This window comes from Etheostoma cragini, chromosome 1 (assembly GCF_013103735.1).
Source record: "Etheostoma cragini isolate CJK2018 chromosome 1, CSU_Ecrag_1.0, whole genome shotgun sequence".
Lineage (NCBI taxonomy): Eukaryota > Metazoa > Chordata > Actinopteri > Perciformes > Percidae > Etheostoma > Etheostoma cragini.
In genome coordinates, this window is record NC_048407.1 from 29,488,770 (window position 1) to 29,515,665 (window position 26,896).

At 40.1% G+C, this 26,896-nt stretch overlaps 2 protein-coding genes across 8 annotated transcripts in view; one reads left to right on the forward strand and one right to left on the reverse strand.

Annotated features, from left to right (window-relative positions):
• tars3 (threonyl-tRNA synthetase 3) lies at positions 1-12,079 on the reverse strand. Of its 2 annotated transcripts, none has more exons than XM_034895528.1 (19): positions 11,731-12,079; positions 11,164-11,250; positions 10,650-10,834; positions 10,025-10,148; positions 9,700-9,824; positions 9,267-9,384; positions 8,894-8,958; positions 8,693-8,771; positions 8,345-8,491; positions 6,685-6,783; positions 4,382-4,548; positions 4,126-4,288; positions 3,839-3,976; positions 2,852-2,929; positions 2,663-2,763; positions 2,433-2,537; positions 1,999-2,071; positions 1,762-1,876; positions 1-521 (listed from the first exon to the last, which is right to left on the reverse strand). In XM_034895528.1, exons 1-19 carry the CDS (start codon positions 12,049-12,051, stop codon positions 373-375), a joined length of 2,439 nt encoding a protein of 812 aa, XP_034751419.1. In that variant the 5' UTR covers positions 12,052-12,079; the 3' UTR covers positions 1-372. The 2 variants fall into 2 exon arrangements, with proteins under 2 accessions (XP_034751419.1, XP_034751327.1); XM_034895436.1 differs by having other exon boundaries at positions 10,650-10,837.
• The window catches only part of ulk3 (unc-51 like kinase 3), a 17,682-nt gene continuing 2,794 nt past the window's right edge, over positions 12,009-26,896 (forward strand). The window contains exons 1-16 of one of the 6 annotated variants that reach the window (XM_034895741.1): positions 12,009-12,090; positions 13,598-13,742; positions 13,923-14,063; positions 14,337-14,457; positions 14,926-15,021; positions 15,226-15,369; positions 15,991-16,073; positions 17,125-17,280; positions 17,505-17,610; positions 17,754-17,794; positions 17,985-18,087; positions 20,046-20,110; positions 20,515-20,593; positions 22,558-22,598; positions 25,171-25,218; positions 26,151-26,218. In XM_034895741.1, coding sequence (XP_034751632.1) covers positions 13,638-13,742; positions 13,923-14,063; positions 14,337-14,457; positions 14,926-15,021; positions 15,226-15,369; positions 15,991-16,073; positions 17,125-17,280; positions 17,505-17,610; positions 17,754-17,794; positions 17,985-18,087; positions 20,046-20,110; positions 20,515-20,593; positions 22,558-22,598; positions 25,171-25,218; positions 26,151-26,218 — 1,397 coding nt within the window. In that variant the 5' untranslated portion in view covers positions 12,009-12,090; positions 13,598-13,637. Of the gene's footprint in view, positions 12,091-12,587; positions 12,888-13,597; positions 13,743-13,922; positions 14,064-14,336; positions 14,458-14,925; positions 15,022-15,225; positions 15,370-15,990; positions 16,074-17,124; positions 17,281-17,504; positions 17,611-17,753; positions 17,795-17,984; positions 18,088-20,045; positions 20,111-20,514; positions 20,594-22,557; positions 22,599-25,170; positions 25,219-26,150; positions 26,219-26,896 lie in introns of those variants that run through there. The other 5 variants (XM_034895816.1, XM_034895661.1, XM_034895894.1 and 2 more) reach the window with 5 other exon arrangements.

Here is a 26,896-nt window from a genome sequence, read left to right on the forward strand (position 1 = left end):
TTCAATAGATTTATTTTATTTCTGATGTTACCCACAGAGACATACCTTTGTGAAAAATCAGTGCCAAATTCACATATCCTTCAAGCCCATTGTTTAATTAAATCATCAAGTAACTTCCCTTCAGATAGACTTACACTTGACATAATTGAATACCCACACTAAGTACACATACTTGTCCATTTCCACCCTTCACACATGAACAGTGGGCATGTCACATTTGTTTGGTAGCCCTGTTCATCGTTTACTTACAAACTATCAGCTTGTTAATTCGTCTGTCGGATTTCTGCTCTATGCACTACACTTTCACTGAACCATCTTTGCGTGTGCCATCACTTGTCTCTGTTCTGCTCATCTGACTGTGGCTGTTCTTGATCAGAACTCCTCCTCCGCGTTTGGACAGCGGCATTGTTTGAGCAGGGTCAGGCGAGCCAGCACCTCGGCCACTGACAGTTCTCCATGGACTTTGTTGTCCCTCGTGCGCACATTGACGCCGTTAGTCATCTTCTCCTTCTCTCCGACCACTGCCAAGACACAATAAGACACAACAGCTTGACTTGGGCCAAGTCACACCACAAACAAATACAGCAACAACTGTGGGTGCTTGGCCAGCTTGGACGTCCACTTGCTTTATAGTCAACCAATTAAGAATGTTTATTTGGACTCATTCTTATTCCAATTGTGAGTACTGACAGCCCCAGAGCCTAAAGGCCATAGCGGTTTTCATGTTTTAGCGTATTTAGTACAAATCATATATTCTTCCTGTTGATCATTTTTGAAAACATTTTGTGTTTGGATTTTTGAACACTTTAAAAAAAAATGTCTGCAGTGCTTCTGATGCAACAATAATGTAACTTTGATAAAAACGTTTAAAAGGCATATCGGATGAAAAATACATTCCACATTTTGTTAGTTTAGCAAAAGTTGTAATTGGTACTTTTGGTACACAAACCTGTCATTTTTAAATAGCCAAACTATCACCAGTAGTGACCATTCACTCAAACCAGATTTTAAACTAGAATTACATGCTTCCCCCGACCAGTCAAGTTGCAGTTTACATCCATGTCTGTCCAGACTCATAATATATGCTGTAAATAATTTGAAGACATTTAATAAAACGTTCTAAGCCTACTTTTTGTGAAACAAACGAACGCACGCACGCCACCAATTAAGTATCTGACCAAAATGTTTGTTCTGTTCCGGAGTTATGTTGTTGGCCAGATAAATTGTTTAAGTGAAGTCGACTTTTGACCTTCTGTGTATTTTATGCATGTGGGGGTAGCAGTAGCTCAGTCTGTAGAGAGTTCAAGTCCCAGTACGGACCAAAATACAGAGTGTGGATTGGTAGCTGGAGAGATGCCTGGGCACTGCAAATGTGCTCGTGAGCAAGGCACCATACCCCCCCCAACCACTCAATGCCAACATTGGCAGCCCACTCACATTTCCCCATTTGTGCGTGTATAGGTCCTGTGTGTATTTCAGGCTTGTGTGTAGTGATTTCGTACAACAGAGTGTAAATAACAATCAATACATTTAAAATGAATTAATGTGTGAAATGTCTTAACCCACAGCACACTATACTTCCATGTGAAATTGTCCCGCCTTTACTGAGGGGTACTGCACGCAGTGGAAGTTACAAATAAAATATACTTTTGAAGTGATTGTAGCCGGCAATCCTGAGAGCAGCAAAATTGGGTGAAAATGTTCAGCAATCAGAGATAAGTCAGTGCTCCCAATTACACATAGGGTAGTACATTTTCTCACCAAGAATAAAGTTATATTGGGCCAACTGAGCGTTGCGGATTTTCTTGTTTAGAAGACAGCTGGAGTCTAGGTCAGCATCTGCCATGAAACCAGCTTCTGTAAACTGCTTACACACCTGACAAGTGGAGGAAAAAAAACAAAAAACTTTTGGTTCTGCATAATACAAATCTGAATGCCACAGATAATTATTGTCTGCACTCATATGATTTAAACATGGTCAAGATGGGAATGACATACCCTCTTGGCATAATCCTCACAGGAGGGGTTGACAGGCACTAACATCACCTGACGTGGAGAGAGCCACAGAGGCCTGTTGGAAGGAAGGACAGACTGTAATGAAACTATTTTCACAGATTTACTGGTGTAATAACTTTAGCACTTACATTGGTCCCTGACAAAAAAGGAACTACTAGACAAGACATTATGGTTCAAATGTTACTAACAATACAGAGCATACACGGCAGTTACCATGGCATGTTACTTATAACTACCCTAAAAATTGTATTGCAACACAAAATATCTAGAATTATAACAATTGAAACATTACTGACTATGGACTGATCAAAGCAGTGGGCATCATGGATTGTTCTTTTTTGTTTTTAGTTCATAAATTGTTTTTTTTTCCCCCAATTGAAGCTCTAAAATGAAAAAGCAACCAGAAAGCACCTCACCATTTGCCTGCATAGTTCTCTGTGAGAATGGCAATCATCCTCTCCACTGAGCCCAAGATGGCACGGTGGATGATGACTGGTCGGGCTTTATCGTCACCATCCTTCCTGTAAAACATTGCATCAGACAGAATATTACAGGTTCTTGTCAAATGTGCGAAACACATATAGCCCTAGGTTCAGGAAAGCACACAGCCTCAGCAGTGTCTCGATGTTGTGATTAGGTGACTCACCCCACAAATGTCAGGTTGAAGCGAATAGGCAGCTGGAAGTCCAGCTGAATGGTTGCACACTGGTGGTAACGTCCAATTGCGTCTTTGATCTTAATGTCAATCTGTAGCAGCACAGAAAGTAGCACAGGACTTTACACAACTCAAAAAAAAATGATCTTGCGTTAGGCAGGGAATATCAAATGTTCTGACCTTAGGTCCATAAAAAGCACCGTCTCCAGGGTTGAGTTTCCATGGCTCCCCAAACTCATTCAGGCTGTTCTCCAATTGCTGTCAAACGTTGGACATACATTAACATACACATTGGATCTAAATAAAAGCAATTACTGTGAAGCAGGCCAAGTCAAACTGCACTACAAGATTAAATACAAAACATATAGTTCAATTTGCACTGCCTTAATGCAATTCTGCATTTACATTATAAGGGATAGCCTTCATTATGTAATTTACAACTGTGCAACATTTATGAGAAAATAACTCAAACAAATGAGCAATGTTTTTCCATTAAGCACCTCCTACAGAAATTCAAGGAACCTCACAATGACTCACAGATCTGATACTACTCCTGGAGCCTCACCATTTAACCTATTATTCGCCCACCCAGTTGGAGTACATCTCCGGGATCCTAATATTGCCAACAACTCATCATTGTTAGTTAAGCGTTTGTTAAAAAAATGAAAGGCACTTGATTGCAGGCTCAAAGCGGCGCAGGGCGGAGTATCTTGCACTGCCTTTTCCCCTGCGGTGCTTAAGCCTCTTTTATTTCTTGGAAAGTTATTACCCTGCCTATTACCCTAATTTTAACCTGTTTAGACATGAAGTGAGACGTCAGGTCTTAAAGAGCAAGACCTATGAGTTTTTTTTGTATTCAAACATTACAGTATTATTATTATTAGGCTGCGAGGACAAAAAAAAAACACAAAGTAAGACTATAGGTTGCAGATCCAACGGCTTTGTCTAAGTCAGACAATACTTTATAGATGTCTTCAAACAGACAGGAGAGCATTAGGCCAAGTAGCCAATATGGCAAGTGGCACACTGCATTAGTGTGCCACTAATGCAGGCTCTCATATCTGGAAGACAAAGTTAGATCTTATGCGGAGTATCAGCCAGAGTTTGTCTGTTACCTAGATTCAATTTCCGCCCATAAATCATCACTGCGATTATGACCCAGTTTACCTTTTCAGCCTGGTTCCACACGGCGATGTCACCCAAATACTTCTCTGGACGAGTGGAGAGGTAAAGCTGGAAGGAAAATCCGAACACATCGTAAACGCAGCGGAGGAAGTCGAGACAGCCCTTCATCTCGGACTCTATCTGTAGAGAAATAGAAGATTAAAAATTTTGGAAATGAATCATAAGTTACTACTAATCTTTCTTAAACTGCTTTTTACATGTTCAAAGACTTAAAAATGGCACTGTTTGTAAAACAACCCTTCAAAAATTTTAACAAATCCAGATGTCACCTGATCCATTGTGCAGAAAATGTGAGCGTCATCCTGCTGGAAACGCCGCACTCTGGTCAGCCCAGTTAGTGTTCCTGACAGCTCGTTTCTGTGGAGTACCCCGAAATCTGCAAGCCTCAGAGGAAGCTCCCTCCACGAGCGAGGCCTGTGGCTGAACATCAGACTACAGGACATACAGGGGAATTGGAAATCAAATGACTGCAACACACTTTAAATACTGTAGGTACAGTTGGATTTACAAAAATAGTAAACAGACCAGTGTCCGGGGCAGTTCATGGGCTTGAGTGCAAAGATGTCGTCTTCCACAGGGAAGGAAAACATGTTTTCGCTGTAGTGTTGCCAGTGGCCAGATGTCTCCCACAGTTTGCTGTTATAAATGTTGGGGGAGGCTACTTCCTGAAAGCCTCTTCTCCAGTACTCATCCTAGAAAAACAACAAAACGACATAAACAAGATCCACTCGCCAGTTGGACTGCACAGATACTTTGTTTTTTTGGAGCTGAGCTGAATCATGACTTATGGCACAACTCTCGAACTACTGCAATGGAAATCAGATCCTGTGGGTGTTAGTTATCCATTTGTTTTGCTTAAGAAAAACATTTTAATGTCCAGTTGAGTTGTTTAGCAGTCAACAGAAGAAAACTGTTGTTACTGGAAAGATGTCAACCATGAAAATGTGGAACTGGGAATATGAAACGGGAAGGAGCTTATAAATATCATGCACGCATGCTCAAGACGTGTTAATGATCTTGCACGTTTCTGTGCAATGTATGTGAGGTCTCTTTGGCTTGGTCCAGTGTGTTGGTGTGGGCTGTGAAAGTTTTCAAGATGTCAACACATCTTTGCAGATAGGTCACAGAGACAAGTTCCCTTACAGTCACACTAAAGTTTGGACAAGACTGCATTCTGCTCTTAACTGAAATGTGGCAATTTGGTGGCTTTCCACACACACACACACACACTAGTAGTTAGTCTTTAAACTAGTCTTGTATTGCCAGACCTTCCTCCAAAGCGCTGCGGAGGAGGGTCTGGTTAGTCCAAGGGCTCTGGTTTAGTCGCATTTCTTTTAACCAATCACGTGATACCGGTTCTTCGTTCAAAAGTTGTTTTAGTCGTGCAACAGAAAACTCAGATTGGAGTCTAGCTATCCTGCAGAGATCTGAGGAGCAGTTACCTATAGTTCTCGTAAATCCCCCGGAGATTAAAAGGCCAATGCAAAGAAAGGGGAAAGTGAAGGACATCCGTCTGAAAGTCAGGGACATCCGGTAGATCACCCGACGGTACCAGAGCAATCCCCTAAATGAATAGTTGTCAATATACATGTAACTTTAAACTAAACAAGAACAATTACCTGAAGATTGATTTGCTGCTGACTCACTGTGACCACAATTTGAAAATCTTTAAAGATTTAAATTTGAAACCATTTTGGTCACGTGTGATGCTCGACAGTAAAAACTCACGCTATAATTCAGATTTTTTACAGCGATCAGGACTGGCCAGAGCTTTTCTGGCACTCGGGGAACAATTCAAACTGACTGAGCGAAACTAAAATATTCAGGTCACTATTGCACTCACAGCTTCTCTTCCAGCTCTTTGGTGATTGCATGTTTTGCAAAAGTTAAGAATAAGTGGGCTGCATGTTAAAAGGTCCCATGACATGGTGCTCTTTGGATGCTTTTACATAGACCTTAGTGTTCCCCTAATTTTATATCTGAAGTCTATTTCCCCAAATTCAGCCATGGTGCAGAAATACAGCACCTAGAGCCAGTCCCACAGTGAGCTGTCCTTAGTATGTGCCATTTCTGAGTCTGTAGCTTTTGAAGAGGAGGGGGGGGCAATACAAGACCTCATAGGGGGCAAAATTACAGATCTGCCCATCTGAGCTTTTATTTTCTCAAAGCCAGAGCAGGATACCGAGAGCTCGGTTTACACCTATCACCATTTCTAGCCACTGCGGGCCACCATAGGCAGGCTGATATTTTGGGGCATTTTCGGCCTTTATTTTTGACACAGCTGTAGATATGAAACGGGTTGAGAGGGGAATGACATGCAGCAAAGAGACACAGGTTGGAGTCTAACCCGGGCTCGCTGTGTCGAGGAATAAACCTCTGTATATGGACGACCGTTCTACCAACTGAGTATTTTAAAATCGATTTAAATAAATCAATAAATAATCAGCATTAGTGACAAGTTCAAAAACTTTTATCGTTGTTTTCACTTTTCAAATAATGGCCATAACAATCAACAGTGTGACTTAATATGCTGAGGAAATCAATTCAAAAGTGCTTCAGGAAGAAGATTTTTGCAAGTAATGTTCCAACCAATGATGCAGGTAGCACGTTCTCGTCTCCCTTCTTCATTTTATTACCGAACGGTACTAGAACGGCGTTATTCTTTCTCAGATTAATTAATCAAAATGCACTTTGACAGCCCTAGTAATGATATGATAATATATTCAAATGGATATTACTTCAATCTTTTTGGATGTTAAACAGAAACTCTTAAAAAGAAATATGTCTTTATCTGAAGGCTTTTGTAGTTTGGAATGAAACCCTCCTACCCTGATGAACTCGGTGAGGGTATTGTAGATGTAGGCTCCGCGTGGCATGAAGAAACAACTGCCGGGGCTGAGATCATGGAAGAAGAACAGCTCCTGATCCTACGAAGCAGACAAAGAAGACTTTTTTAATGAGTACACCTATTGTATTATCTACAGATACAGTCAGGTGAGAAACACCTCCTTACACAGTAGGGAGTTATCCCATCATTACAGCAGACTGACTGCTGGAAAATAAATTCAATGGACTCAGAGTTGAGGAACCAGCGAGCCCTGGTAGCTGGAAAGCAGGACAAACCGCTCTAATCTTATCCACATTAGTGTAAAAAGTGTCTGCAGGTCCGAGGATTTCCGTAACTACCCTCTGATGGTAAACTGTACAATGTCTCTCTGTAAAGTAATTGTTGGACATTCTGGTAGTGGCTATTTCTTTAAGATTATTTTTTGGAGTCTTTCCCTTTATCTGTGAAAGTGGATAGACAGGAAAGGGGGAGAGAAATGGGGGATGACACGCAGCAAATGTCCACAGGTTGGATTCAAACCCAGGTTGCTGCAGGATTCAGCCTACATGGGGTGAACGCTCCTACTGGGTGAGCTACAGCCCGCCCTTAGTAGCCATTTTCTGTTAATAGCCTTTTTACTGGTCACCAAGCATTACATGTGTCAAGAGGGTGTGCACTTTCTGCCAACTTTGAGGTCTATTTGTTGTCTTAAAGTCCAACAAAATATCCACACGGAAGTTAACCTGAACCGTATTCATATTAAACAGAGATACAAATAGTCTCCTTGTACATGACTATATAAAAGCTCTCGCCTCACCTCTTTGCATCTTTACATCCCACTGTAGTCATGGCTATGAAACAGAATTTCTCCAAACAGATAAGCATGCTTTAACAGTAATCTTGCTTTATAAAACACCCCTCTGGAGATATGTTTTATAGCCACTCATTAGGGCTTTTATTTCCTCTCTACATATGTCAAAACTGGCAAGGTACATGTTCAATCAACTTTATTAAAATCAATTTTTTTTTCAACGCCATTAGGTAGCATGCCACGATGTTTCCAAAAGGGCTTTTATGACGCAGTATGCAAATGATAAAAGTCAGCTAAGGAATAGTGTCACAAGGCACCATCTTTAAAACAACCTGCTAATTTTGTCTCCTCCCTCTAACTGGCTTCTACAGCAACAACTTGACTCTGCGGTGTAATATGGATCTGTGTTGTTATTAGAGCTAATTAAAAGGTGCTGTCCTCTGTGTCTCTGAGGCTGGGAAACCAGCTGGGGTGCTCAGATGACTCACAGTGCTCCAGAACGTGTGAGAGGAAACACAGCGCCCTCAGCTGGCATAAAGCAGCAAGGACGATTTAATGTCCAAAGTGCAACAAAATTTGATCCCTGGGTGACAGCGTAAACAACTATTTGACCATTCCTATCCTCTGCGTAATGTTGTATTTTGTTTGTATATTGTTGCATGCATCTTTTCAGTTGATGTTTGCCTGGAAACCTTGCTCCACGTTTGTTTCAGGGTTCTACCACATCCATAAAACCACTAACAGACTCATGAAGAAAAACTCAAAATTCACTTTGAATTGGATTTCTGTCTGCAGTTTTAGGCCACAGCCAGCTGGGTGGGCCTGAACTTGACTGCCTACAGTGACTCACTTTGCCAATCTTGCGATGGTCTCGATTCTTGGCCTCTTCCTGAAAACGTTCCCACTCCTTCAGCATCTTTGAGTCTGGGAAAGAAATCCCATAGATCCTCTGTAAAGTCTCCATGTCAGCGCGGCCCTCCCAGTAGGTTGAAGAGTTCTGATAATAGCGATAGAAAAGAGCAATATTTAAATTTTGAAACATTAGCACAAAATAACAGACTTTAAAAAGGAGCTAGAAACTGTGAAATCATATGTTAAAGTGTTAGACAAACTAAGTTAAAAGATGCCAATATTTGAATGGAAAAAAACAAACTGAGAACAGCATTCATTGGTTTAGGGATTGTGGATTTCCACATACCTTGTAGATCTTCATGGCCTTGATCTTGCCTGTATGTCTGACATGGGGACCTCTGCACAAGTCAATCAAGGGCCCACATCTAACCAGGATCAATAAATTACCATTTAGTACAGTTAGTTTCACAACCCAAAAAACAACTTGCACATCCTTGTGAAAAAAAAAAAGACCAGGTAATAATTCTTCTTTCTATAAGCAACGTACCTGTAGACTGTAGTAGTGGGGGTGCTGACTTTCTCATTCAGAATGCGACATTTGAATTTGTTGTACTGAAAGATACAAAAAACGTGGGTTAATTCAAAGTGATCCTGGCCAGAGAAATAATCCATAGAGAAAACCAAATTCCATGCACACAAATAATAAAAATACAACTAGGCAAGACTGTATAAAGCAGGCTTGGTTAGTTTACAGCTAGTGAACATTTTACACATCAGTTCATGAAACAGTTAGGACAATGGCCGCTCACATATGTCCAGTTTTGAACTTTACAAAAACGGGGCAACAAATATGCCATTATTAAATCATAATTCACACAAGTATAGTATCTCAGCAGAAGGCAGTGCTCTCTCCCTCTCACCTTAAACATCTTCAACAGAGTCTCCTTGCTGATCTCAAGCCTCTCAAACGGCTGTTTCTCCTTCACCACAGCCTTACATAAAGTCTCCAGATCCCCAAATTCAGTGCTGGACACTCCCCTGGAAAACAGCAAAGATGGTCAGTGCTGTTCCGACGTGTCTGTAGTTACCCAATAGTTTATGACATATCGAATGATTGCTTGTTTCAACTAAAAAAAAAGAAAAGGACAGTCTCTCTTCTGCAGTAAGCACCTACTTTTGGCCAAACAAAGCAAAACTGTAAACAACTGATTTGAAAAGCAGGGCAATCGTTGATAAAGACTGGAATGTATCAACTTTTTTCAAAGACTAGAATCCATGCCTAAATATTATAATATTCCAGGTGAAATAACATAGATAAGAACATTTGGCTAGAGCAGAGAAAACACTGCTTACTTCTGTCCATCCAGGAACATGTCATAATAGAAACCATTCTCAATGGGGGGTCCATAACACAAACATCCTCCATAAAAGTGCTCCATTGCCTCCCCCAAAATGTGGGCACTGGAGTGCCAATACACCTAGGACACAAGGTAATGATGTAAACACATGTATACATACATGTGTTAATTCTTGACAAAAAAGAACAATGAATTCAATAAATATAGTAAATCAAAAGATTTGCAGAGCACAGATATTTGTGTACAACTGAATACACCTTAGGTTAGCCATGTGTTGAAATGTGTTTTCAATAATCAACTTAAAAGTTCAATGTACTCACAGCCTGAGCATCCTCATTGTCAAAGCGCAAGATCTCAAGAGAGCAGTCCTGCTCGAGTGGTCTGTCCAGATCCCAAAGCTCCCCATTCACACGAGAAATCACAGCGTTGTCAGCCAGGCCCTGGCTGCAAGATCAAGTGCAAGATAATTGCCTCAGAAATGGCAAATTTTTAAAGTTTCCAATTTTGGCTTATCAAAATCTGAGTCATTTCCATCGCTAATTGAATGAAAAAGGACAATTGAGAACAATAATACAAATTTAAATAACAAAATATAAGTCGGAAACAGAGTTGATTCTCCCTCTAAAGGCTGTTTTATGCGTCTGCGTAGCCTCCACGCAGAGCTTTGGCTGTCTCCTACATAAGGGGCCTAATGTTAATTATTGTGCATTGGTGTGGGCGTCAAGCAGGTGTCTGGTTGCAACAGGCCACAAAACAAAGAAGAAAGAGTTTTAGTTCATCCCGCCCAGTATTTCCACTCTCACACATGCCGGGTGTCAACAAAGACATATGTGAGTAGGCGGACGAGGAGACAAGAGATTGATAAATAAATAATTATTTGATCATAATTGCAGCAATACATTTAAGATACAAATAGTGGATGTGGCCAGCTGTTTCAATACTAACCTGATATCACAAGCCAACTGGTATGGTGTAGTGACCCAAGCCTTGCCCACCACCTTACGTCCGTCTGGCAACTCCACAGTAACAGGTTTGCTGTCAGCAGCTCTCTTTGCCAGCAGGGCATCACTCTCCCTCTTCAGCTCCGCATAGAGACTGAGACGCTCTGCAACGTATCCAGGCAATGACTTCTGCTACAATAGAAACAAAATATATATATATATATATATAAATAAATAAATAAAAAAAGTCAAGAAATTGCTTTACTTTTGTAAATACATTTAGGAAAAAAATAAAACACAGGAGCTTCCCATCTTTTTTTGTAATACAAACCATCAGAATATTATTATTTCACTGTTCAAATTTTGTGAAAGGCAGTGGCTGTGGTGAAAATGTCCTTTGTTGTCCATAATAACTTGAAATTGTGTGAGTTGTGTTCCTGTTGAGTGAACAGGGGTGCAGGATAACTCCAATGCCCTTTAAAACTATTTAAAACTCTAAAAATATTAATAACAATCACCTCTTTCACAGCTCCGTTTCCTTGTCCTTTCTCCTGTTTCTTCTCCTTCTTGTTTTTGTCACTTGGTTTGGTATCCGGGGCTGCCACCTGTCCACAAACAGAGGCGTGTGTGCATCTTTTGACTTACAATAAGCTTGCGTCGATGAGTCTGAGTCACAATATTAGCCTCGTTACTATTGCATTGAACATGTTCAGTATTTTAAGCGTGCACACACTGTGCCACTGAGGGGGGGGGCAGCTATTTATGGAAACGGGATGTAACGTTTGTATAGTTTGCCATTTGGCTTCCCTGGGCACAGGCCCACTATTCATATTACCGTGTTGCAATAGTAGGTGATGCTACTCACCCTCTCATCATATTACGAATTTACACTGGATAATGTGTTCCGTCACAGTCTTCTTAATGGCATACGTGCAGTTTAGTGTCCCAAATTCCACGACAGCCAAGCCAAGACCCGCTCTTCGAAGTAGCTCGAGTGGTCGGGGTTAGATATTTGACCTCGAGTGATTAGGGTTACGTTGCGTGGAATTTGGAACACTAAACTGCACGTATACCCTTTATTATACCTTTTTATTAGCTCGGTTGTTCGTCTGCTCCTCTTTGCTGTGGTTTTTCTCCGGAGCTTTTCCACACTTCACTCCTTGTTCTTTCTTTCCCGGCGTCTCCTCCTGCTCCTGCTCCGCCCGCAGAGCACGTCGGAGGTGCAGCAGCCGGTAATTGAGCTTCTCATTTTCGGTCCGCAGGCTTTCCAGTTCCGGAGAGACCCCCGCAGCACCGACGACATCCAGACCTCGGCTTAGGCCATCCCGGAGCGTGGAGATCTCTTTGGAGAGGAGCCGAATTTGCTCCTCTTGGGCGGACAAACGTGCTGCCAAGCACTCCGCCATCTTTAAATGACTACCGTCCACACCGGCCGCTAACTTCCGGTTAGTTTTTACATTTCTTTTTTTTATTTTACATTCAAAAAGACACGTCATGTTTGAGAGAATATTACAACAAACAAAAAACAACCGAACGAGTGATATCAATAAAAAACAAAATAAAATAAGACATTGACAAATAATAGTGAAAAAATAATAAAAACAAGGAATTAGGACACCTTACATATTTTCTGTATAGTACTTCAAATTAAAATAGTTTGCCAAAATAATGAAATCCCAATAGCTCTTTAAAAAACACATGCAGTGTCTCCGAAAGCACAAACATCCAAATTAGTTCATTAACATTTAACCTTTGGGTAAATGTTGTTCATCGTTTTAATTTAAACTTACTTAGCCTTAAGTGTTTAAACTGTGTATTCTACAAAGTGTATTCATAAAATGTGTGTTCCTCTCCAAGGGGAAAAACGGGAAAGTGAGGATTGTACTTCCGTTGAGGGTTTTAAAAAAATAAAATAGCTACATATGGCTAAGGAACCAGCCAGAATAAAAATCCTCTTAATTGAACATCATATAATATGAATATACTATTTTAAGAAACACAGACTTGTGATTTAATTAATTTTAGATGTATCTCTCCAAAATGTTTGCCGATATAGATTGTATTTTGCAGTAATTGCGTACCGACGCTAGGAGACACTAACACATTTCCTAGCTAATACATTTAGCTAACGCTAGCTAAGTCAGCAGACCACTGCAGTACAGCCAACAGCGGTCAGCAATGTAACGTTAAACCTTAAACAACTGACTTTCCCTGCATGTCATGTGGCTCTGTTAGCCTACAGGTAAGTGTCAGCTATTTGCATCTATTTAAAAATGTTGTCTGTTTTATTTTTTGCGAACGGTTGACTGACACTAGCTAGCATTGACAGCAGCACAGCAAGTGCTACGTTGACTGGCTAGCTAGAACTTATAACGCTTGCTTGCTAGCTCCCAAACTGATGTACACCAAATTTAGTTCAGTCGGTTTCCTTACGGAGACAAATGCATATCAGAATACGGTTTAGGCATTTAACGAGCCTGTAATCGGGATACGTGAGGACCACATTAGAAATAAGTCCTGGACATTATTGTGTTTTTATCCTCGAGTGTCCTTGATGTCTTTTCATGTGCAAGGCATTCTTGCTACAATTAAATAAATCAAATAAATTAAAAAAGCGCAAGTAACAATGTTAACTAATTTAAACTTTTAACTTGTTTAATGCTTTAAACAGAATAAGAGCCGCATCTAAAGTTACATCAAAAAACATTTAATCTCTGTTTATAATCGACACAGTGGTGAAATGATTAGAGTAGATTAGTAGTAGTAGTGTCGATAAACACTAGAAGGTCCATGTAGCATCCCCTCCTTGTACAAGACCAGATGTGTAAAACTATACTATATGTGGTGCAAGACCAGGAACCCAGTGTCCCACCAGGTCAAAGGCCTCAATACTCTGCAGCCAAGGGTGAAAAATGTATTTAGCATGAATAACATATTGATCTTTCATTCCAGCCCAGACCTGCAAAGGAAATTTGATGTTGCTGTCATCAGCATGGCTTCAAACTCCAGCTTTGCCCCTCCAAAACTGTCCGACTTCATCCTCACAGAGCGGCTGGGCAGTGGTACCTATGCTACAGTCTACAAAGCATACAGAAAGGTGAGTTTCTGAGCAACTCAGATTTATACAATAGATTTACAGAGGTAGGGGGGTGTATACCCTACACCATCTCACTTTCAGTTAAGGGGTCCGTGGCCTAAAACGTTGAAGATCCCTGGTCTAGTTTTCTCATTAAAAGCGAAATGAAAGTTGCAGATTGGTTCTTGACTGATATTGCAGGGGGACAGTCGAGAGGTGGTGGCAGTGAAGGTGGTTGGGAAGAAGAGTCTAAACCGGGCATCTACAGAAAACCTGCTCACAGAGATTGAAATCCTCAAGACTATGCGGCACCCTCATATAGTCCAGCTAAAAGACTTTCAGGTAATTGCATCTAGATGTGTTGTAGCTTCTACAAGGAATTGCATTTTTACAGTCCATAAGATCTATTGAAATTAGGCCTCCCAAGCTATATGTTGATTAAGGAGGCTGTGAGATCATTACAAGGCACAGCAAAACAAAACAAGAAAAACAGTACTTTCTCAGGAAAGATGGTTACAAATCTTCTTTCCCAGAAATACTGATTATGTATGTTCTGGAATGAATTAAAATCATTAAAATCCATCCCTGATTATCTGAATTCTTACTTTTAATCAGTGGGATGCTGATAATATTTATCTGATCATGGAGTGGTGTTCCGGTGGAGATCTCTGCCGCTTCATTCGCAGCCGCAGGATTTTACCTGAGAGGGTGGCCCGGCGCTTCCTGCAACAGATAGGTGAGTCATGCATTGGTTTCATTTTAACAACTTCTTTGTGTACCAGTTAATATTATTATTATTATGATTATTATTTTTTATTATTTTTATCTAGGCTTTCGACAGCCATTTGCACATATAAATTGGTTTGAAAACTTGACAGTGACATAGTGGTAGAAATAACATATTTTTTTATCTTAAGGATTATTTTTGGGGCATTTTAGGCCTTTATTTTTGACAGGACAGCTGAAGAAGTGAAAGGGGAGAGAGGGGAATGACATGCAGCAAAGGGCCGCAGGTTGGAGTTGAACCTATGCCTGCTGCGTCGAGGAGTAAACCCCTGTATATGTGCCCCCGCTCTATCAACTGAGCTATCGGGGCGCCCATATCTTTTATTTTATACAAGTTTGTGTTTAGTGCAAACTTTAAGACTGCATGATGTGGACTTAGTATCACTGTGTGGATTTGTATGTGTGTCTGCACAAACAGCCTGTGCCCTCCAGTTTCTTCATGAGCGAAACATCTCACACCTGGACTTGAAACCTCAGAACATCCTGCTCAGTGGCTCTGTCCTTAAATTAGCAGGTGATCCCATACTCACTCACACAGTCTCAGTGATCAAGTACACGAGGAATGTAATCATTATTGTGCTAGTGTGCTGTTATGTTTTACAGGGCACAGGTCACATTTGCTTATTAAACTCAACATCAACTTGTGGCTTCACAAACACCCCTTTTGGCATTTGGCGTTATAAACACATCTGTCTTTTACACTCTGATTTGCTCTCAGATTTTGGTTTTGCCCAGTACATGTCGCCGTGGGATGAGCAGAGTGTCCTGAGAGGTTCTCCTCTTTATATGGCTCCTGAGATGGTGTGCCGACGACAGTATGACTCCAGGGTGGATCTCTGGTCAGTAGGAGTCATTCTCTATGGTGAGTACTTTGTGTTGACCTGTTCATTTTTTTTTAAGTGTGGAACACCCTCAACATGAATTGCACACTTCTTCAGATAATTAATTGTAATGCTGCTTTATTATATATTCAGGGCACCAAAATGCATTCCCATGCACCGAGTCCGTTATTACCGTTTCTTATGCAGTGTAAGAGTTCCCTTTGATCAGTTCTATCATTACTTCTTTTTCAACAGCTAAAGGTTAATCAGTTGACCCGCCTGGCAGGTTTGAAAAAGCAGGTCACATCAAAATTCTGCCATTAATCATAAAATGGCAGCCTGGTTTGCTCCCTTTTTATTTTGGTACAGTGATTGAACAATAATCAGTAATAGCACTGTGAGGAGTGACAATGTCCAATACAGAATGTGATGAGAAGTGACTGTAGGTCCTGTAAAGACCAACATCAATCATGACAAAGACAAGTTTAATGCATGATTTATTTAAGGTAGCTAAACTAAGATCATTTTTGAATGCACTCTAAGCATTTGAAGATTGCATACCCTTTACCGGAAACTGAAGTGAAGTACAGTCAGTATTAGTTTTCATCCCTGTAGATTATCCTTTTGGAATAGGCTACTCAACATTGTTTGTGTTCATATAGAGGCACTGTTTGGGCGAGCACCATTTGCATCGAGATCATACGCTGAATTGGAGGAGAAGATCCGGAGTAACCAACCTATTGAGGTAAGTTTTGAGCAATAAATTAGTTCATCATTTGTGAGTTGCTGGACTGAGACAGTCAGCAATCCAGCTCAAATATATGTAAGTGACTCACTGCTTGCACTTGTGCTTTAAAATAGTGCTCCATTGTGGTACATATTTGTCATTTGATGGATGTTGAACATAGTCCAAATGTCACATACTGAATTATTTTTGGAATAACGGAACTCTCAGTTTGCCCCTGCAGCAAAAGTCGGTGCATGGAGTGCATTCAGTGTTTGTTTCAATAACGTTGTTGGGGTTTAACCGTTAAAAAAAAAATGGAATCATCCAAATATACATACACCATCACATCACCTGGGAATTCGAGAACTTACAAAAATATTAACTAGTTTTTTTTAATAGGCTAAATTCACGCCAGTTAGTATGTTATATATTTTAAATTTTTAATGTTCACACTGCAATGCGCTTAGTTTATTTAAACACATTTTCACTAATTGTTAAGCTTTTTTTTTTCTCATTGTATTTGTGCATTTTCACCATAAAACCACTAGATGGCATATCATCACCCTTTACCTGTATCCCACTACAAATTAAATACAAATTTCAGACTTTTTTTACCTGTTTTGTAAACAGGCCTATACCCGCCTATAATAGTTTTAAGTAAAAAAAAAAATAAGTAAAATGCTAATGTCTCATCTATGAGTTGAATTAACAATACGTATGTGTAAAAACACTTATTAGATTAATTTTGTCTTGTTCTTAATATGCCTGCCTCATATACCAACCAAATGTTAATTGCCATTGTGACAGTGAAGGATAACTGTACTTTTAATGATGGAAGGCTTTCAAAACACTTGAATGCTTGTGTCAAACATTAGGCATGAGCTGAATGGATAGCATCAGCATATGGCCCATTAACCAGGGATTCACATCGAGTTTTAAGGTCACCTTTTGATTAAAAGAAAATAGCGATGTGAGACTAGAAGGTCTCTGGCAACAATCGTCTGTCCTTTTCTGTGGGATTGTCCTGTGGATTGAGTGCAACATAATAAGGTCATGTTTTGTGCATCAGCTCCCTCCTGGGGCCAGGGTATCCAAGGACTGCAGAGATCTTCTGTTGCGGCTGCTAGAGAGAAATCCAGATGCCCGGATCACCTTCGCAGAGTTTTTCACCCACCCTTTTGTAGATATGGAGCATATGCCGAGTTCAGAGAGCCTAGTGAAAGCGGTAAGAGAATAAGAAGAAAGGGAAGTATACGCTGGCATGTGTGTGTCTTCTCTAAAAGACCATGAATAAGGTGTGTGTAATTGGCTGAGCACATGTACACATGTGTCAGTAGGTCATGCCTCCCTCACATGTGCCTTCACGCATGACTCTGCATGCATGCATAAGAAATGGAGAGTTGTGGCAGTTTGCGTTCAGTGATGTCAGTTCCTATTTCCTCTTTTTAGAAAGAGCTGGTCCTGCAGGCCGTTCAGAAGGACCAGGAAGGGGAGAAGTCCGCTGCTCTCTCTCTTTACTGCAGTGCCCTGGAGCACTTTGTCCCCTCTATTTACTGTAAGATTAACAACTAATTCTCATAGTCTGTCTGTGGCTTAAGCCCTTTAGCAATGCATCGCTTTTGTTCTACCACAACAAACTGAAAAAAGTAACCGCAACAAATGTAAAACCAAGCCCTGTCTTCTCTCCACGCTCCCCAGACGAGACAGACCGACAACGTAAAGATGCCCTCCGGCAGAAGGTAGGTCTGAAAATCCTCCCAGCATTCACATTTGGATTACTTTCTATTTTCAATTGGTCTTCATTTTCAAACTCCACTGGCTCTCACTTGGAAGTGAATTATCCTCCATGAATACCATATGGTTTGGATGGCAAACATATGGAGTGGTTGACATGATTAAGTTGAGTCAATGTAAGAGGACTTCCTGCAGGTCAGCCAGTATGTGTCCAGAGCCGAGGAGCTGAAAGCCCTGGTGGCCTCAGACAACAGACTGAGCTTTGAGGAGGCCCGGACGTCCAGGGATGTCCTCCGAGGTATATGCATATATAAATGAATATATTTTTTTATTATTGTGTCATGCATACAATAAAATATGCCCAGCCCACACAGGCTTACAAGACATCATCACCTAGGACAATGGACCAGATGCCAAAGTAACTACACAACCTAAACAAATAAACCTTCTAGTCTTTTTTTGCCAAGCTTCAGAAACAAAAGTCGCCTACTTAGAAATATAAAATTTAAGCAACCACTCCAATTGGTCATCATCCGTGCACTAGAACATTTCAGGATTTTGGACAGACATTTCATGTCTTGTATGTGATTTTGTGCATGGGATGTACTGTATGTACACATCTTCTTTTACATATATCTTCAAAAATGTGCTATATAAGTAATGGAAAATGGCTGTATAGCAAAGATATTTAAGTTCAATTTCTTCACAAAAGTTAAAATACAAGTACAATCATAAGACCTAATGCAAATATGTGAAATGGGGAAATCCTGGTAAGCTTTTTGAAGCTTGAATATAGGGGCCCAGACACTAGCAAACAATACATATTATAAATAGCATCATATTGTCTGAATGAAACAGGAAACATATAGAATATAATTCACAATGTACAAGAAGAAGAAACCCTCGCTACCTTCACCCTACCTGCGTGGTCCGAAGACATTTATTCCATCGTTCTAAGCATTGGTTAAATAGATAAAATGCAATAAACATAAACCTATAACAAGGGAAATAAAAGAATGATTTCAGAGTCACTAGTGTAGAAAACCCAAACCTTGTTTGATTCTTTCTACTACTTCTTAATGGAAATGTTCTTTTCCCTTTCCCAAGAGGTCAGGGGTCAGGGTCAGCTACGGAATGGAAGTTCTTGGTCTCTTACGGATTTGGTTTTTGCTCAAGAACACACCGTGCTCGATTGACCTGTTGCACTAAAATCAACATTATACAATCTTTTCAAAATCTATCTCAAATCTACGAATCCCCGGAGGTGACAGGGATGGAAAAAAAACTGTCCTGGGTACAAACACTTTTGTATGACTTTTTTTGCAAGATCTTGGGTTGTGTTTGGAAGATCTTGAAATCTTGATATGAATATTAGATTGAAAAAAACATTTCAACTTTCAAACTCAAGATCTGGAGGTCAGTGTTTGTCCCCAGTACATGTTTTTTAAATTTTTTCTTTGTTGTTTTTGTTTCTCCCTCCATGTTACCTCCAGGGCTCCGTACAAATCCACTTTACTGGAGTCTTAAAGCCACAGTGTGTCATTTCAGTCGACCCCACGAGGAATTTCAAGTACTGACAATAAAACTGTTGGCGCAACGTCCCCACCGCACACAGTTGCTTTGTAGCCAAGGAGGACACGGAGGATTAAAATTAAAATAATGGGCTCTTAAGAAAAGGGAATTATCTTCACTCGAGTTTCTGCGCACAAAAGGCATCGGATGACACTAGCGTCTTAAAACACAGCCATACTGAGAAATGTGAGTGTTGTAGGGAGATGATTCAAACTGAAAATATTTTACATTTTAGTCTTATTTAACTTATTCCCACTCCCCCACCCTACCCCAAATGTAGGTCCTAAAAAGAAATGAATAAAGATTAAAATTATAAATCCGTCAAGCAGAGTTAAGAGGTCCACACACAATGTTCACAATATGTCAACCATTTGTATCATTATCACTTGACCCAGTGTCCATATTATAACAGAACTACAACATGTTAAAACTTTAGTTCTACCATGTTAAGGAACAGTTTTACAAAAGAAAAGATAAATTAATGAGCTTTGTAGAAACTCATTTGGCAATGGCTTGAATGTAACCAACGTTCATTAATATCAAAAGTTACTACAGCTTTAAGATATGGCAGGGGCATGTTGATAACAAACCTTTCAGCATTTTTTTAGAAGACTGCATTGAGGGTGCTTTTAAACACATATACAGTAGGACTCAAAATGGTGTTCTGTTTTCTTTCTGACCCAGAAATGTCTCGAGACCAACCACGACTGCTGGCTGCTCTGGAGGTGGCTTCTGCTGCCATTGCTAAGGTTAGAAAGTGGTACTGCTGGATGATGCCACTGCTATAAAGATGCACACAAAGCCATGATGAAGCTGAAGGAATACAACAGAAAAAAATTCAGAGGGATACAAACCAATACCCTTTCATAAATCACTTTCCAAACTACATTTTTTAAGCTCACTGGTGAACAAAAAACATCTATTCTGCGGTTTTGCTTGTCTGACAATCTGTTAGTCATGACTACTTTTTTTTTTAAATATGTATATGTCTCTAAAAAAATGTTTAAAGTGAACAATATTGAATAACCTTTTTTGCAATGCTAACAGACATATTTGAAATATCTAAACTAACTAACTATCTAACAGGGTGGCCTAAGTGTCTCTTGTCAGAAATAAAGCATTGTTTTTCCTCATTTTCAACCTTCCATTATAGGAGGAGAGTGGATTCGATGATCATGAGACCCTGGATGTGTACCAACAGTGTTTAGGAGAACTATTGTTGGTACTAGCAGGTACACAAACTCCTTTTTTTCTAAACGAGATGGTTTTTTTTCCAGTTATCCTGTCTCTTACTGCTGTAGGATACTGAGCCACTCCACTGGAGCTAAGGTTTATTGCCTTGCTCAAGGACATTTTGGCAGCAGTGGGTGACTGAGGAAGAACATGTTTAAAGCATTTGTAGTCCTAGATCTGATACTTCATTCAGAGACATCACCTCAGAGCTCAGGCGGCTGTGTGTGTTTGCACACAGTTATTAGAGAAACCAAGTAAGAGATTTTTGGAGGAAAGGATATTTGGAAAGGCAGATAATAAGGGCACATAAAGTGATGTAGAGAAATTAAACTTAAAGGTGAGGGTACTGCCAGAATATAAAACAAAATAGATGAGAGACGAGATGGCTGAACAAAGAATATGGTACTGAAGGAAATGGAAAGAGATAAAAACAACTTAGATAGAGTAAAGATATAGAGATACTTAACTGGAAACAGAAAGAGACAAACCGAATATACCGAAGAGACTGAATGGGACAGAGTGAGAGAGACTAACAAATGGAATATTTGAAAAGACTCAGTGAAAGATGGAAAATAACGTGGAGAAAGTGATTTAGAAAGTGTAAAAAGACAAACAGACGAAGACAGGCAGAGTGAAGCAATAGACTTGGAGAGAGATGAGGACACTTAATAAGCGACAGACAGACAGACAAACAGAGAGAGGCACTACAGAGGAGACTCTCTGTTGCCTGGCCTCCATTAAGCTGGGCTCATGAGCTCATCTGGAAGATCGGCCTAATGTAAGAGGTGGGATAGACTGATCCAGATGTTGCTTTGCGCCGGGATGAGACTCTGTGCCAGCACCCTGTGTGTGGTATGAGAGCCTTGCCATATGCTTCACATTCAGACTGCATACTTCATTTCTTTGTTATTTCACACTGGAAACAAATAAAAACTATTATCTCTGATGAGCAAGAGCTATTGAAGGTTCAACGAGTAGGGTTTAAACACTGACACCTTTCAACTTGAGTTGATGGACTGTAGTTACTACAACCTTGTCTTCAGTAATATATGACATAGTGGTCCAACTAATCCCATGCCATCCTAACCAGCCTCTCTCTCCAGTGTCACCGAGCCTTGTTGTGGGGCTCGGCAGAGGCCACTAGAGCTGTAACAATTCCAAATTTTGCTGGACAATTTCTTGTCTCAGAAATAACCGTGATTTACAATGTAATTGTCTCTTTCAGGCAAATTTAAACATATTTATTTATCACTTTTTCAAAAACAAACAAAACGTTTAAATCACTTTCAGGATACATCTTCTGGTTATATCTGTAATTTGACCCAGATAATGTAATGACAAAGCCTATGAAGTAAAACTTGCCTTTTTATTTTCATTAAGCATTGCATATTTTCTTAAACTAACATAAAGAACAACAATTATCATCATCAGATAAAAAAAGCACCAATAATCAATTATATAATTACAATTTGGCATACCTAAGAAAAATCTGTTACCATCTACAGCCCCCCTGAAAACTTAAGTTAATGTTAGCAATTAATTGTATTAAAACAAAGAAACTGTGATTACGTAAACAAATTGTGAGTAGAGAATTATTTACTAATTATTACAGGCCTGGATGCCACCAGGGGGATTTATGGGAAAAACATTGGTCCTTTGTTTGGCTAACAGCTCTTTGTTGCACAGCTTCCCAGCATGCCTTGCCACCAGAGAGTTCCCCTCCTCTCTCTCTTCCCTCTCTGTCACTCTCCCCTCCGGGATGACTGACTGTGAAAAGGTTGATGTCTGTGAAAACACTGGCCTACATTCGAAACCACCCTTGAGCCCTTAGTCTACACGCTAGCGAAATCCAATCTAACAGTTGACCTCTTCTTGAACAAACAAGGTGATTAGGTAGCGGCCTCTCTCCTCCCTTCCTCTCCTCATTATTTTCTCCATCTTTTTTTCCCCCCTTGTGAGCCAGCTGAGCCCCAGGGTCGCAGGAGAGAGCTGCTCCACAGCGAGGTGAGTTGGCAAGGAACGGCTTCTGGTTGAGTGCTCACGGTAGGGATGACTCTCTGTCACCTCCATGGAGCCCTTGGCCGATCACCTAGGACGGTAGACGCTCCATCACGTGGCCCATGAGCCTTTTTCCTGGAGTCACATGTACATGATTTTTGTGGTAGAGGCCGAATAACGCAATCCATCATCTATATTACTGTTACATACACATAGATCACTGTCCACTCTATAATTGGATAGTTTAAGCGATGGATCATGTGACCACTTGTATGTGAAAAGAGTCCCACGTAGTGACAACCAAGACAATTATCCTTCCACTCTACAAAGTTTTATAACATTTTTCAGCTCATTGGTTTGGTTTCCCGGCCCACAAGTTTACTGTTTTGGTTGCTGCTCTCATTATCGTTGTTGTTTTTTTATACAATGAAGCATTTAGCAGCTAAATAGTAAGATATTTCCCTTGGTGGAAACCCAAAAAAGGATCTAAAAGGAGAGTGACCTCCTTACATTCATCAGATGGCCAGAAAAATGACTCCAAATTAATACTAATGCTGCTCTGTATCTGCTGGATGTGTAAATAAGCAACTGTTTGCTAACAAGTTTGCCATATCAACCTAAAGCGGACATATTAAGCTAATTTTGAAATTCATAATTTGGGATTCTACCAGAACATTTTTACATGCAGTAATGTTCAAGAACACTTTATTTCTCTTGTCTGTCTGAATATACCTGTATTCACCCTCTTTCTGAAACGCCCTCTTGAAACCCCTCTCTCGAAAAAACTGGTCAGTCTTTCTGGTTCTTGCGCATCTGTGCCCACAGCATCTTTGTACCATCACTGCAGTCGGGTAATGACTGTAACGGCACTATACTGGCACTTTTGAAAATTAAACTAGTTTATCATTGTCATTTTAATTTAAGCTATAGTGTGTAGTTTCATGAGAAATTTTAACTAATGACGCTATATGACTCTATAGTCACATTCACATGACGCACTCCTTCGATGACCGCACATGTGCTTTCAACTTTGACATTAATGCTCCAAACCCCTTATGTTTTGGAGCATTGTTTAGCCAGTAACTGAGCCAACAACAAGACAACAGCATTTCTCCAGCAAACCCCACAAGGAGATGGGGGTTTGAGTGGGCCTCATAGACCTCCCTATTTGAAGTTTTATGAGTGCTTGTCTTAAGTAAATTCAGATGCGGCTGTGATAATCTAACACAGCATAAGTGAGGCCGGGGTGGGGGATTCTATAGAAAGCATGTGTGTATGTGAGACCCCAAAAGAGCCAACGCATGCTGCCATGACTGGCCTCCATGTGCTCTCATATCTACTGTAGAGCACACTTCAGCCTTTTCAAAGCTGTAATTCAATATCACAAATTCTTATATGTGAGCCACAGCTTTGATCTATTTAGTGTATGTTGTATGTATGTCATTATGGCACACAACACATAAATATACACGTGGTCCTGTTGTTTTGTGGGCTGTGTTTCAGTATATGTACCTATTTTTATTTTTTTAAACTGAGTTATCAATACACCCCATGAACCATCCTCACCCATGTAGATTGCCTCCACATTTGTTGTACTTGGTGATTAAAGGGATTGTGATTAAAGTACTGCGGCTACATAAGGTTGGGGTCAGGGCTGAATCCTATAAATCTGTGGTGTGATTGGTGTTTTAAAGAGACATTATGGAAGCCATCAGTTTAGGTCCCCTGTGATTATGACCCACAGATGTTACTGCTGTAACCCAAGAGATGTTTCTTTATACTATGATGTAGTGGTGATATAACTAGGTACGAGGTGTAGCCAAGAACCTTCTTGGTCACCAGAGGACTGACTACCACAGTAAAGAGCACCCTCAAGCGTATCATGACAGCAGATAATACTCGCACATGTGTACCATATGAAATGTTCTCGGAAAATAGCAGCTCAAGAATCACATCAGTGTAGCTTATTATTTAAATTTTTACGCTGCGTTTATTCCCATGCTTTTTAAAGTGTTGTGGTTTTCTGCTGCACAACACCGCAGTTTAAAGTAAAGTAAACAAGTAATTGATTTTTTTATTTGGGGGGAATCATCTACTGATTATACTGTACACTAGAGCCCACCAAAAGTAAACAAAACATCTAAGAGTGTACTGCTATTCTTGGCTCTGTGCAGCTCTCCTCAGACACTGCAGTACTTTGAGCTAAGTTCTAATGTCGGCGCAACTAACATGCTGATGTTTAGCAGGAATTATGTTAACCATGCTTCTTAGTTTTATTGTATTCACATACTAATTATTAGAATTAACCACAAAGGGAAGATGATTCTGATGGGATTGCCATCACTTTTGCTGGCTTTTGGACTAATATAATTTGGACTTCATGATGCTGTTAGATGAACAGTTACGGGATCACCAAATTTCATCGCAGTTCTTTCAATAGAAACATTTAATTAACAATGTGTGTGGCTAAAAAAACATCAGGGGAACACTTATTAACAGCACATATGAAAGCATTAGCAAGCACTTTTGTGTTTTGCGTTGAAAGTGTAAATTACTTAGTATTATTCTCTCTCACCAGATTAAAAGCCTCATGACCAGAGCTGAATACCTCAAAAAGCATATCAAGGTAAGCATGCATTCCTTTCAAATATTAAGCTAAAGAATTCGGCACACATATTCAGACTGTGTTAGTAAATCTGTTACTGAGAACACATTAGGTTTGCATGATATTGACCAAATTGATTATGAATATTACGAAAGTGATATCTATTTTGATATTTTTAAACAATTAAAATTGCAAAAGTTAAGGCAAAAGTCATTGCAATGCAATGTTCATAGATTCATAACAATTTAGTGCACAGTGAGACTTGTAAATGGCTGGATCACACGTTGGTCGTGAAAGAAAAATATTTGATCTTTCCAACACCAAACTCCGCCTGCACTGCCTTTTATAAAGTTGCGGATAGCTACCTGTAATTAAAAGGTGCGGGGTGGGATTTGGTATCGTTTGACTAGCTTCTTAAAGCCTTTTTTTATCTGCTGTGTGGATGGGCATCATATCTTTGGCCAAATAATATGTAAGTTAAAATGCGTTAGTAATAATACGTTTTTCTGGGATAGCATCATGCACTTATGATTCGTTTTGTTTTGTTGTCTCTATATATTTCTGCACTGTCACTCTGTTGAAATAAGCACACACGTCACGTGGTACGCTCCATAGGGTTTGTCACGTAGTGGCCCTGTGCACTAACATGTGCAAGTGGCACCGTAACTAGCCAATGAAACATGATCATTATAGCATCAATGGACAGGACGCATTGCTCCACAAAATTAACAAAATATTGCATATTTATTTTTGACACTTTTTAGATAATATTGCACAATATGATGTCACGATAACAATATTAAGTCAATATATCAAGCGGCTCTAGATCACACTATATATTATTTTTATTTTTTTATATTTTTATTTTTAAACGATTTGTTACTTAATCTTCATGTTTTGTTGTTGTTTGGTTATTAGTTTTCGGGGATTACAGGCATGTGTTTATCTTTCAGATGCAGGAGAATCAGCGGGACGTGTCTCTGGATCGAGAACCTCTTTCTGACACTGTCAGAAGCTGTGAGTTTCCCTGCTGTGTTGTATAAACTGCTCGTCTGCTCATGAGAGTGGGTTTTTGAGAACTTTGCAGCCTTGATAAAAAGTGACTACACAGAGGTTTGTTACGGGAAGGTTGTGGGGGTCAAGTGAGGAATGGCCGCCTTAAGTTGCAATGAAATTTCCTTTCATTAAAGGTTTTTCCACTAGTAAAATATGAGCCATTCTCTTGCTGTGCTGGCCACCCTGCAGGACTGTCTGGCTCTTTGATTTCATTTCAGTGCAGCCTTGGGCTGCTCTGTCCTCTGCCCTCTTGTAAAGCCAACCTTGTGAAAGCGAGAGCAAAAAGTTACCCTCCTAACACACAAATGCCAGAAACAACAGCATATGTGTACACTTCATTCCTTTCACATACTCACATGTACAGTAAATTAGCTTTACTTATACATTTTAGGAATCAGTTTACATTCAATACATATCAAATCCAAACAACATAACAAATTAAAGCTGCAAGCAGCGATGGAGGGCCCTCGCTAACATGCGCGAGTCGGGGATACTGGCGGACGCCTCTCCTTGCGACCGCGCATTTGAGCGTTACTCACACGCTGAAAATCGTCGCCAATGAAACGGCAACTCCCCGCTGAGTTCAATGATACCTCACACAAGCCTATACATCACACAAGTAATTATCTTTGAAAGGGGGCGT

Coding starts and splice junctions, on each gene's coding strand:
- tars3 (XM_034895436.1), bottom strand. CDS start 12,051: ATGGCGGAGTGCTTGGCAGCACGTTTGTCCGCCCAAGAGGAGCAAATT. Junction 2,930..3,838: donor TGTGGAACCAGGCTGAAAAG/GTAAACTGGGTC, acceptor AACGTTTGACAG/CAATTGGAGAACAGCCTGAA. Junction 2,538..2,662: donor TTCAACCTGACATTTGTGGG/GTGAGTCACCTA, acceptor AATGTTTTACAG/GAAGGATGGTGACGATAAAG.